The sequence below is a fragment of the Natrix helvetica genome (assembly GCF_964273705.1).
Source record: "Natrix helvetica genome assembly, chromosome: Z".
Classification (NCBI taxonomy): Eukaryota; Metazoa; Chordata; class Lepidosauria; order Squamata; family Natricidae; genus Natrix; species Natrix helvetica.
Genome location: NC_138554.1, coordinates 76137339 through 76150774, shown reverse-complemented (window position 1 = coordinate 76150774; position 13436 = coordinate 76137339). Strand labels below are relative to the sequence as shown.

Sequence of the window (13436 nt, the reverse complement as noted above, 5' to 3'; positions counted from 1 at the left end):
TACCACAAATATGGTTGCAATGAGAAGAGTGGATGAATGACTACAGAGCAGTTGGGTGAAGTGGCCCAAGAACTGAATATTTCCTGAAAATTATTATATAATGCATATTCAGCTGCATTTCGGATTGCTACACTATTCTGTGACTTGGCACCTTCTATAAAATGGCATGTGAGATCTAAAACATTAGCGAAACATGGAGAAGAAAGATTATGGAAAGAGTGCCAGAATACAGATACTTCAGCTTGTCACTAGGCCATTGATCTGATCAAGAAACTTTAGCTGGACAATGAATTTCATTTGGCTGATTAAATCTATATGTATTTGCCTACATCTTACATGTGCTGCCTTTGGAAGCAAACAGCATTTTTCCTATGTTGTGATTATCTTTTTCACATGGAGTGTGCATTTTAACAATACTTTAGAATGAGTCATTTTTCCAGTATGAAAAAATGCTACTCATCATCTGTAGCTTTATGACTGTGGGTATTAAACATTCATAATGCCTCTAACCAAAAAATAGTATAACCGATTATATGCCATTAATCCTCTCCCCTCGTTTTTCCTTCATCTAAAGAAACAAAGTGTACACAGATTGGAACTCATCACAATGCTGTGAAAGCTTCCTCTGCTGATTTCCAGCACCACCACCCCTTCTTTTGGTAGAGAGCACAACTTGGTTGCGGTGCGATTTGAAAATAATACACTAATGAGAACGAGATAGTTTTTTCGCAGGCAAAAAAAAAATTCCTTACTGCAGCTCCCCGATGTTTTTCTTTCAATATTTCTCCGCCCGAATTTATTAAGATTTGGACGGATCTCAGACCCAAAAAGAAAATAAAAAAGTCAAAAGACATGGCTAGGGCAGCCGGGCGAACCTGAAGCTTCGAGTTTTGGCATTTCCTCCAGACAAGACAACAATTGCTAACAGCTCCAAGTGCCGGCGCCTTTCCCCGTTCTCCTGCTCTCTCCTTCAAAGGGACTGATGGCTCACGGCTCACCAATGTCTGGCGGGAAGGCTGCGGCGCTGGCTACAGTCGGGGCAGAACAGAGTCAGCGGCGGTAGCAGCAGGCAGCTCCTGTCAGCACACTAGGCAGGGGTCCCTCATGCGGCAGGCAGGCAGGCAGGCAGGCAGGCAGGCAGACGGCCGGCCCCGCCCAGCCTGGCGTCTCCTCCACCCTCCCCGCCCACCCATATCCCGTTCAGGAGGGGTCTGTGGGCAGGAGAGCGGTTCAAATCTCGGCCCGAAGACGGCGGCAGGAACAGCGCCGCGAAAAACCCTCCCACCAGTGCCTAATCCCGCTCTGTTTCCCCGCTTCTCTGCATCCCCAGCGGCAACTTCCCGGCCGGATCGCCGCCGCCGCGATCCTGCAATCCCCTCACGCTCTCCCGAGCTCTAGGTCGCTCAAGAACCCGAGCTCTGAGGACGATGCTCTGGCTCTTGTTCAGCTCCTGGGCGGCGGCTCCCTTGCTCAACTCTCCAGGGCTAGTATTTGTCGGCTGGCTGGGGCTGCATCACCTTGGACTCCCCGTGACGCTGGCGTCTTCCTTCCTGACAGGTAAGGACAACAGCAGGGATACCGGGAGAAAGCGGTAGCCACACGCGCTTTCCACCCAAGGCTGAAAATGTTGCGCGCAAAGAAATTATGCGAGGCACCGATTTTCAGTCCGAGGGGCAACGAGGATGTATGCACTCATGGAGACGAGCATGTGTAGCAATAGACCGGTTTATGATTGGTAGCGGTTTTCTGCTATAAATAAATTAATGTTCTAAAAAAGACAAACAGTGTTTACTAAGGTTGTCTCTTGATTTTTGGAAACCCTGTTATTAAACAGCTATGATTGTAAGCAGCTAACCCGATTTGGAGGTAATCCTCTTTTAAATGTCAAATGTGCTTTTGGTGCCAAACATCATGGAGTCTCTTAGTGCACTCTGCCACATGTGCTTGAAATCTAGAGTGTTTTCCCTTGTGAAGATAGCTAGTGTATCTTGATCATCAGCTTACTTGGATAAAATTGCATTGGGAGGAATGTGTTGCTTTCCTAGCATCCTGAAAACTTTTGCCCCAGCAGAGTTGAATGAATTTAAAGATTACACATTGCATGTCAGAAAAACTGCACACTATGTTAAATAGCATTTTGTTGAAGTAGGTGACAGATTTAAGATGCACACGCGCCTGCTCGCGCGCGCACACATGCTGCCCTGAAACATACATTTGCCTGATACTTGGTGCAAAAACATTCCAGTTCTAGACATTGTGAAAGGTATAGCGCTGCATTTCCCAAAATAGCAGTTGGCATTTTTAAAAATTTGGGAATGTGCATTTATATATGTGTGTGTGTGTGTGTGTATGTGTGTATGTATATGTGTGTATGTATATGTGTGTATATATATATATATATATATATATATATATATATATATATATATATATATATATATATATATATATATATATATATATATACACACACACACACACACACACACACACATATATATATATATATATATAATCTTGCTAATCAAATTAATTTGATTAGTTTAATATATTGGCAAAGAAAGACTAGCATATCATGTTCTGATCCAAATTAGATAAGATGTTCATCTATTCATGTCCATAGAAATATCTAGTCTACAGTTTAGAATTTTTGAGTTTTAAAATACAGAGCTAGCAAAGCTTTCGTGGGAATAAAAACGTATCTCATTAGGCACATATTTATCATCATTGAATTTAAAAGTGCTTGTTGGTTATGGAAAAATAGTTATCTCTACTGTGCTGTTGGTGTCTTTAAATTTACAGGTACTTATTCTTCTTGAAATAACAACATTAAGAGTGCTCTTGTAGCTTAACCAACATATACTGTTCATGTAAGTAAAGGAATAATATAATGAATGAGAAATAACTCCTGCTCATTTCAGTAGGGCCTATTTCCATAATTATATGACTGCAGCATTTGTTGCAGTCTTGTGCACTGATGGTTTTTTGGCAAAGTGCAGATGGCTGTTGGACAGGCAAAGCAAGGAAGTAATATTGATTTTTAAAATTTTCCATATAGGTTCTGTTGCAAAATGTGAGAAAGAGGGAGAAATTATACAGATCCCATTTATTACAGACAACCCTTGCATAAAGTGCATTTGCTTGGTAAGTGTGGATTTTTCTGATAAAATCAAACAAAAATAACTACTGTAATCATATATGGCTTATCATTTTTCTTTGGGCAGCCAGAGGTTATCTCACCTTCTGCACTGGCTGAAAAACTTTGCAGCTCCATAATCTTAGAATAATATCCTTGACTTTAGTATAGACACACATCTTTCAGCTGACTTTGCCCATGATATTGTAAAAATGCCTAAATGTTTTGTTTGCTGAATATATTTGTGTTTAATGCTATTTCTTCTACACAACCGCATCACATGACTGCTAAAGCATTTATATTTTTTAATTTATAATGAATCTTTCTGCTAATCAGGAGAATGAAAACTCTGATATTTAATCTGAAACTGTACATATTTCAATCCAAATTCTACAAAAAGAAAAAATGGTCTTGAAACCATTTTTTCCATGAGCTCATGAAGGCAAAATAGTCCTGGTGGGTTGGATGCCCCAATTTGCTTTCAAAATCATCATGGTTGGTTTGATGCTACTTTCTTGGCCAGTCATATTGTCACAAAGAGACAATGCTGTACACATAATATTTCTGAAAAAAAAAAAATTACACTCTGACAATGACTCTGGCTGTTGTTTGAGAGGTTCAGATTCCTTATTATTTAACAATGAGTCCAGTTTGTATTCAGTAGTAAAGGAAATAATTCTATCTTTCGTGGACAACCCTAGTTTCAAAACAAAAATACAGACTGTGTAGATCAGACTCTAGGAATTATAAAAAAAAATTATTCATGATAGTAAAAAAACTTATTTTAAAATAATGTTTAATCGATGATTATATAGGAACCGCAGTGGAATGTTGCATTTATAGATTTTGAAAAGTGATTTGATAGACTTTGGATTTTTAAATATTTATTTATGTATGGCAATCGAATGATGGTCCTGCATCTATTATGTCAGAAAGAAAGACAAGTATTTCAGATTACTGCAACTTTTAAAGTTTTGTTATTAAGATAATAGCTCTATAATTTATCATTCAATAATGTAGGTGAGAAATGTGATGTAGGTGAGAAAACTATAATATATTAATAGGGGTTTTGTTTATAGTTATAGATGTCTACAACCAGCTGTTTAATATGTAGGTACAGTATCTATGTACTTTACATACTGTATTAACAATTAAATTGTTCATATAAAATCCTGTTTAGTATCTTATTTAGTTTTCCAGCTTTGATTTGTACAAAACAAGGAAATATGATTTTAAAGTTATTTCTCATAACATTTATATTATGTTTACTGCGGAAATCAGATACTATTTCTATTTTTCTCAATCAAGGTGGTGTTGCTTCTCTGTTATTATGTGAGGTTTTTCCCATTTTAATGTTTTTTTAAAAGAATCTTTCTCCCAGTAAATTAATCGATTAATTGACTTTCACCACTATTAAGTGTTAGATTCGGGCAACGAGAGAACAGACTTCGGACGCAGCAGTGACTTAACAGCTCTTTATTAGTAATAGTAGTGATCCAGCTTAGCTTGCGGTCTAAGGTATCCCCTTTTATAGGGATAGGGTACACCTCCCGTCCAATCAGAACAACCCCTTGTTCCCGCCCTAGCGGCGGACCTGAGTGGAGACTTACAACGATATATGCTAATATCTAACACCCCTCCCCTCTTAGACGGAGTGTTCCGGTTTGTGACAAAGTCCTTTAAATATGCCGGTTTCTGTCTTACTCGGGTGGATCGTCGGAGTTCGGGTTGAGTTGGAGTGGGTGTGAGATCGGCTTGTTCCGCTTGTTCCGTTTCGCAGTCGGGGGATGGAAGGCTCCCCTCGCTCGGATGCTGTTCCGTTCTGTCGTTGATCCCTGATTCCACTTCAGGCTCCGTGGTGCTGTATTCCTCTGTGTTCGAATTCTCGGGTTGCTGATTTTCTGACGGAATGTAGTCTTCGTTAGCCGATCGCAGGTTGGAATGTGTTAGGCGACCCCAGAGTTCCCCCTGCATAGTTGTGGGCGTATACTGAATCCCCTATACTAAAATTCCGAATTTTGCTTGTGGAGTCGGGGGGTGATGTGGCAGAGTAGTTTGGGTGAAGTCGGTCCAGGTGAGACCGTAAACGGCGGCCCATGAGGAGTTCAGCGGGGCTCCTACCCGTCGTGGCGCTAGGGGTGATATGCTGGATTAGTAGGTAATGATCAATTCGTGTTTGCCAATCACCTGGGCCCATCCTAGCGAGGGCCTCTTTTGCAGATCGCACCATTCTCTCCGCCTGTCCATTCGAAGCCGGATGGAATGGCGCGACTAGGGCATGCCGAATTCCCTGACCTGCTAAGTACGTTTCGAATTGCATGGCCGTGAACTGGGGCCCGTTGTCGGAAACCAGGAGGTCGTGCAGGCCATGAGTGGCAAAAAGCCGCCGTAGTACCTTAATGACTGCCTCTGCCGTGATTGAAGTCATTAGGACTACTTCCAACCATTTGGAGTATGCATCCACAACTATTAGAAAAGTTTGCCCTTGGACTGGCCCTGCGAAATCAATGTGTATTCGCGACCAGGGTGCTTTCGGTTTGTCCAATTCCGTGGCGGGCGCTTCAGGGGGTGCTGGTCTGGATTCTTGGCACGGATCGCAAGTGGCTACCCATTCCTCTATCTCTTTGTCCATGTTTGGCCACCAAACGTAACTCCTAGCTAACGCTTTCATCCGTACGATCCCCGGATGCCCAACATGTAACGCTTCTAATACATTTCTCCGCAACGCGTATGGAACAACAACTCGATCCCCCCACAATAAACAACCTTGTAAAACCGACAGTTCATCCCGTTTTGACCAAAATAATTTGAATTCGGGTCCCACATTTCCTTTGGGCCATCCCCTCCATACCCAAGTCTGTACCTGTCTGATTACATTGTCCTTAGCAGAAAATTTAGCAATGTCCACAGAAGAAACTGGTCCTGAGTCCAAACAGTCAATCAATAAAACCGGTATCTCGGGAGTGGGGTCTGTTAACAGTTCGGGAAGTGGGCAACGGCTGAGTGCGTCAGCGTGCCCTAGTGTGGAACCCGGTCGGTGTATCAGTTTGTAGGAATACGCAGCCAGGAAAACAGTCCACCTGGTCATGCGCGGGGAGAGTGAGACCGGTGTGGGGCGGTTTCCCGCCAAAAGACCCAGCAGTGGTTTGTGGTCTGTGATGAGTTCGAAATCGCGGCCATAGAGATACTCATGGAAACGTTTGACTCCTGCTACAGCGGCTAATGCTTCCCTGTCCATCTGGCTGTAGTTTCTTTCAGCCGATGATAAGGTCCTTGAGTAGAATGTGATGGGTGCTTCATTTCCGTTTGGCATTCTGTGGCTGAGGACTGCGCCGACGCCGAAGGGTGATGCATCGCAGGTTAAAATCAGTGGTAGAGTTTGGCTGTATTGGATGAGTAACGAGTCGGTCGTGAGCAGGCGCTTGACTGCGGCGAAAGCTGCTGCCTCGGGGCGTCCCCATGTCCATTTTGCGTTCTTGGCGAGGAGTCGATGTAGCGGCTCAGCGATTGTAGCTTTCTGTCTTAGAAAACGCTGTAGAAGTTAAGTAGTCCGAGGAATGCCTGCAACTCGGTCTGATTCCGTGGTGTGGGGGCGTCTTGGATCGCCTTAATTTTCTTCCATGTTGGGTGTATACCCAGTCCATCGATTCTATACCCCAGGAATTCTACGCTAGGCACGTTAATTTGGCATTTTTCCTTTTTTAGGCGGAGGCCCTTTTCTCTGATTCTGGCCAAAACAGTTCTAACACGTTTTAATAGTTTCTCCTCGTTTGCAGCCGACACCAAGATGTCGTCGAAATAGGGGACGACTCCTGGTATTCCCTGCAAAAGCCGTTCCATGACGCTTTGGAACAGACCTGGAGCGATGCTGACGCCGAATTGTAACCGGTTGCATTTGAAAGCACCCCTGTGCGTCACTATAGTTTGGGCCTCTGCCGTGGCGCTATCCACAGGCAACTGCTGATACGCTTGTGCCATGTCTAATTTTGCAAATATTTTTCCTGGCCCCAACGAGTGCAATAGATGTTGGACTACGGGCACAGGATACGCGCTCTGTTGTAGGGCGACATTAATTGTGCATTTATAGTCCGCGCAGATACGGACTGACCCATCTGGTTTAACTGGGGTCACTATGGGGGTTTCCCAGCGCATGTGATCCACCGGTTCAAGGATCCCTTGCTCTACGAGCTTATCAATCTCTTTATCAATCTTGGGACGGAGCGCAAAAGGCACTCTTCTAGGTTTGAGTCGGATTGGCGCCACGTTTGGGTCTAGATTGAATGATATTGGTTTACCCACATACTTACCAAGACCAGGGCTGAACACATCCTTGAACTCCTTAAAAATCTGTTCAGCGCTGCTGTTCTCTACGGCGTTGATTCCGGTGACTTCTAGCCCCAGGGCTTCGAACCAATCCAGTCCCAGGAGGCTCTGTAATGGTGCGCTAGCGACAGTCACGGACAGCTGGGCTACGATGTCCTTGAACTGCACCCGAAACGTGCCTTGACCCACGATGGGGACCCTGTTCCCCTGGTAGTCTCGTAGCAGGATGTCTGGTGTTTGCAGTTGGCGCTTCTTAAGGCTAGGAATTGCCTTTTTCATGGCGGACCATGAGATGATCATCAGGGACGATCCCGTGTCGACTTCAAGCTCACAAGGGGAGTCCTCCAGGAGGACAGTGATTTTCAGCTTTTTAGGCCGCTTGGTGCGGACCTGACCTATCGTTGTGAGATAGGTTCGCATTGGTTCTCTCTGGGTCAACTCTCTCTCGGCATCGGTATCCTGGGGATACTCTCTCTCGGCTCTCTGGTAATATGCCCTTTCAGCTCTTTGTGTGTATTCTCTCTTGGCAAACTCCCTTGGATTTCTCTTTGGGCGCCCTTTGCTTTTCCGCCAAGCCCCTGGGTTGGGCTTCTGTCGGCGGTACGTCGGAGGCTGCCATTGTGAGGCAGGGACTTCGCTCCGGCACACTTGTGCGATGTGCCCAAGTTTGTCGCAATGCGAGCAAACAACATTTCTGAAACGACAGGTAGACCGTGGGTGGTTCCCTCCGCAACTTGCACATGGTGGCAAACAGCATTCGGGTTTCCCCACCGGTCTTGTGTGATTGCTCCGCATACGATGGCTGTCTTCGAACTCGCTGTCCTCGACCTCTTGATCGGTGTCCTCATAATGTACTCTGGCGTGTCTGGCTCCAGTCTGGGTCGCGCTGTATCCGCGTTGTATGGTCTCGGATGATCTGTCCGCTGATTCGGAGGCTCTCGCCTCATCGAGTGCAATCGGTAGGCTTAAGTTGGGTTTGGCCAACAACCGTTTCTGTAGAGAAATGTCTCTCAAACCGCATATGAGTCGCGCCAGGATTTGCTCATCCAGATCCCTGAACTCGCAATGCGTTGCCGCTTTCCGGAGTGCTGCAACATATTGGTTGATTGATTCTCCCGCCTTCTGGTTCCTCGTGTTGAATTGCTGGCGGCGAACATGGCGGGAAGGTTTTGGCGCGTAATGTGTTTGCAATGTTTGTTGTAGCGCCGCCCATGATACCGCCTCTATGGGTGTTGGCTTGGAGAGATCTCTGGCCATTTCGAAAACTTCTCGGCCGCAGTAGCTCAGGAATATGTTCTTTCGAGAGTCCGGTACTCCTGTGTAATCGTTCGCCTCGAGGAAACACTCGAACCTCAGCATGTAGGATTCCCAATGATCGGCGATTTGGTCGAATGAAGCTGGAGGAATGTGCATCGTCATTTTGTCTGCGTTTGAATTTGCCGCACTGAGATGGCTGCCGGAATTTCTGCCGAATTCCTAGGCTGGATCAAATCCTTGGATTCTGGAGGTAGCTTCTTCGTCCTATCTGTCTCTCGATCCCATCTTCGTCGCCAGTGTTAGATTCGGGCAATGAGAGAACAGACTTCGGACGCAGCAGTGACTTAACAGCTCTTTATTAGTAATAGTAGTGATCCAGCTTAGCTTGCGGTTTAAGGTATCCCCTTTTATAGGGATAGGGTACACCTCCCGTCCAATCAGAACAACCCCTTGTTCCCGCCCTAGCGGCGGACCTGAGTGGAGACTTACAACGATATATGCTAATATCTAACATTAAGCATTGTGAATATTTATGTATGTTTAGCACTGGATTGCTTCTATTGAGTTAACTTGCAAACTAAATGCATATTAAGATCTATTTTCTGGATCTGGGTAGGATCCCTGAAAGGTATGTTGCATCCTTACACCCATAAGTTTGTGAAACAGGCACGAAGAACTTTCCTGACTGGAGTCCCAAAGCAAGAGTTCAAGTACTTGTGAGGTGCACTTACACAATGCTTTGTTAAATCGGAACTCTGCCCTTCCCCTTCTTCTAGTCTCTGGTTTGGGATCTAATAGAGACCCACCATGACAATCTTTTTGCATATTTAACTGTAAAGTTTGCATATCCAACCATGCTTACAAAACCAACAGTATAAAGTTAGTTCAGCATCAAACTAGGAAAAAGCCTTATAAGAAGACAATTTCCAAAGAAGTCAGTATGTAAAGTAAAATTAAACAGTTTAGCTGCACCTTTTATTCCATGAAATCAAACCTTAAAATACTATCAAAGATATTATAACTAACGATTCTCTTAATGGTGTATCATCTGGGTTGTCAAGAGTTAATTAAAAATAGATGCACAAAAACAAAAAAAGTGAAACATCTCCCTTTATTTCTGGTTGTGAAGAAACTGAAGAATGCCTTGCTTTATGTATGAAAATACTTTAAAGATCATTTTCCCACCTTCTAAGATATTTATCATTTCTCTGTGTTTAATAGAATATTCATAACTACACAAGCTTCTTCTGAAAGTATAACACCCATTATAGCTTGAAATTCATTATTCATTATAGATTGACCATCTGTCAAAATGATTCTGAAATAAATAAACTTAAAAGGCAATATTGTTGTGGGCCACATTTTTCACCCAAAATTGCTTAAAACAGTAATTTCGGAAGATACATGATTTGTCACAGTCCATACTAGACTATGCTGAAATGAGGTTAGGTGAAGTTCAAACTATTGTGGGGAAATCCAGGTGTTTTACTAAGATATATAAGAATATTACTGTTAATCAGACAGCACCAGCTTTATAAAATTCTTTAGGTCAGTGATGGCAAACCTATGGCATTCAGGGCACGCGAGCCATTCAGGGCACACGAGGCGCTGCCCTGTCAGCTGGCCAGCGCGCATGGGCGTGCTGGCCAGCTGAGTTCACCATTTTTAAAAGCCATTTTTCGCCCTCCCCAGGCTCCAGAGGCTTTATAGGAACCTGGGGAGGGTGAAAAGAGCCTCACCCGTCCCCCCGGAGGCCCTCCGGAGGCTTCAGGGACCGTCCGGAGGCTTCCCTGAAGCCTTCGGAACCCTTAAAATGGCCCTCCGAGCAAACCGGAAATGACTAAAGGATAAATCTAAATGACTTCCGGTTTGCTCGGAGGGTTGTTTTAAGCGCTCCGAAGGCATCAGGGAAGCCTCTAGACGGTCCCTGAAGCCTTCGGAATGCTTAAAACGACCCTCTGAGCAAGCGTTCCGAAGGCTTCAGGGAAGCCTGTGGACGGTCCCTGAAGCCTCTGGAGGGCATCGCCCTCCCAAGGCTCCTATAAAGCTTCTGAAGCCTGGGGAGGGTGAAAAAGCATGTAAAAATGGGGGGTCACACCTGTTGTGCGCGCATGTGCACTGGGGCATCGCACGTTGCATTATGGGTGTGGCACACCCACACACGACCCCCCTGCGCTCCCCCCACTTGTGGCACACAAGCCAAAAAAGGTTCGCCATTGCTGCTTTAGGTGATTTATTCTTAGTAGAAAATTTAACTAAACACTTCAAATTACTATATGAGCACAAGTGCATAATACCTGCTTATATTTTTTTGTTCGAATAAGATATTATTGGTACAGGATGATGGGTTTTTTTTCTAATTACCTCAAAAAAATGCAAAGCAGAGAATAAAAATTTAATGTATTATCCTTTTAGCACATTTATTCTGATAGAGAAAATTGGATCAGAAATTATATACATTGTATTTCCAAACTGAAATCTGTGAGCACGTTAACTGAACTCTTGTCATTTTCCTGTTATCGTAGAGACAGCAGCCAGGCTGGGTATGCTCCGTCCTTTAACCAATTGGACTGAATCTACACTTATGATGTTATTGGGCCCTTGTGGCTCCCCTCCAGTTTTCAGACTCAGTCCAACGTGGACTGGTTGTGAGAATTGATCTCTCCTCCAAATTAGTTAATTATATCTTTAATTGGTGAATTTTTCCAAAACTTTTTTGTTGTTCCTTTAAATTGGTTCCTTAAATAATCTTTTATTCTACAAATTGGAGGGAAATTTGACACTGATTTCTGGTTGCCACTCCTCAGCTGTCTGATTGCCTGCGGCCATGAGTTCGCTCAGGAAGCCTGCCTTGCAATCAAATCAGCCAGCTCACGAGCTACGGCTCCACAGCTGTTTCCCCGCAGCGCTCCTTGATTCTGGGCACTTGGAGGGACGCGTGACTGGCTGTTTCGTGCACAGCAGTTCCAGGCGAGTCCTGTGGCCATTCTGCAGATCGCCTGGCCACACTTAGTATCGGTGGCCATTTTGCGGGTCGGAAAAGCCCATGAAGATAGCGGCGGCCATTTTTAGGCTTGGAAAAGCCTCAGAGAAAAAAAGTCAGCCATTTTGGATGCTTTAAAAAAGGTGCAAACTCTACAGCAGCCATTTGGAGTGCCCAGCAACGCGGGATCACCCAAGGTGGACTGGATCAGGAGCGCCTGGCCAGCAAACGGGTGAGACCGTTGCTTATCTTATTGGGGTGTTGATTTATGTTTGGGGAAATGGCTGATCCAGCTATGGATACGAATGCAGGACTAGAGGAGGCAGGGCCATCAGGGGCAAAGAGCAGCAGGAAGAGGCAAGCCAAAAAGACCCCTTCCTCAGGAGCAAACCCCAAGGTCTCTAAAGTGACTACCAGGGCAGAAGAGCACAGGCAGAAGGCCCTTGGGAAAGAATTTCAGAGGGCCCAAAAACAACAACATAGTCTAACTGCCCAGCCCTCCCTCCCTCCGAGGATCACCAAGTGGCATCCCCAGTTCCACCTGTCTTGCCTCCCTGAAACCCCCTGACCTATTCTGAAGGGGAATTGCCTTCTTTGGAGTCCTCATCTTCGATGGAACCTGACAACAGAGGCAATTTCTTTGATGTCCCTCTCAATATGGAGCGCACCTTTGAACAGGCTTCCCTCCTGGTTACACATGGCTCTGGGGCCCCCCACACTATGTACACCTCTCCTGCTGATAAGGCAACCATCATTGCTGAAACCATTAAACAGGTCGTGGCTGCTGGCCTACAACAGCAATCCCAACCTGCTCCATCACATGGCCATAAGCATAAATCTTCTGCTGCGGCTCAGCAACCTGATCCCTCTGCCTCTACTTCTCAGGCTTCAATTGGCGGGGAGCAAGATAACCTGCAGGACTCAGACCTGTCTGATGATGAGGTGGTCACCCCAGATACCCCTGCCTTTGCTGGATTATTCAAAACTGATCGTTTCAAGTCCCCTTCTACTCAAGGCCATTAAAGCTGCTAACTTACCATCTTCTGCTTCAGCTTCTACTTCACAGGATAAAACGGCAGAACCAGCTTCAACTGAGGGTCCCAGTACCCCATTCACCAAATCCACGGTGGAAAAAGAGGTGATCCCTGTTCCCAAGATATTCCTGAACGTCATCCAGAAGCAGTGGGAGTCTCCAGGCACGGGCCCACAGCTGACCAACCTTGACAAACGTCTCTACAACATTGCACCAGACCTCATCAAGTTCTTTGAGACTCCCCCAGTGGATGCACCGGTTGCAGCCCTGTTTTCACATACTGTGGTCTCTGGAGCCCCTGAGGAGGTTCTCAAGCCTGAGGAGAAAAGGTCAGATCAAACCTTAATCAAAAACTATCAGGCTAGGGCCTGGGCTGTTAGGGCCTCTACAGCCACTTCCTTTTTCTCCAAGGCGGCCCTGGTTTGGATTGAACAGCTTCAGGAGCGCATCACTCCTACTGACACTAGATCACAGGGATCTCAATAAGATCAGGGCAGTGGTTGAATTTGCGGCTGATTCTTCCCTTAATGCTGCTAGATTTGCTTCTAAAGCCATGGCCTCTTCTGTCAAGGCCAGGCGTCTGCTTTGGCTCAAGCCATGGCAGGCAGATGTCCATACCAAGTGGTGCCTAGCAGCCACCCCATTCAGTGGCACCCAATTATTTGGTAAGCCCTTAGACACGTACCTCATGGGATCTAAAGACA

General features: G+C 45.3%; 1 protein-coding gene across 1 annotated transcript in view; it reads left to right on the top strand.

Annotated features, from left to right (window-relative positions):
* Positions 1-1252: 1252 nt before the first annotated feature.
* BMPER (BMP binding endothelial regulator) overlaps positions 1253-13436 on the top strand; it is a 473492-nt gene continuing 461308 nt past the window's right edge. Inside the window, exons 1-2 of the mRNA XM_081971272.1 lie at positions 1253-1557; positions 3059-3144. Of these exons, the coding sequence (XP_081827398.1) occupies positions 1428-1557; positions 3059-3144 (216 nt within the window). The 5' untranslated portion in view covers positions 1253-1427. The remainder of the gene's footprint in view (positions 1558-3058; positions 3145-13436) is intronic.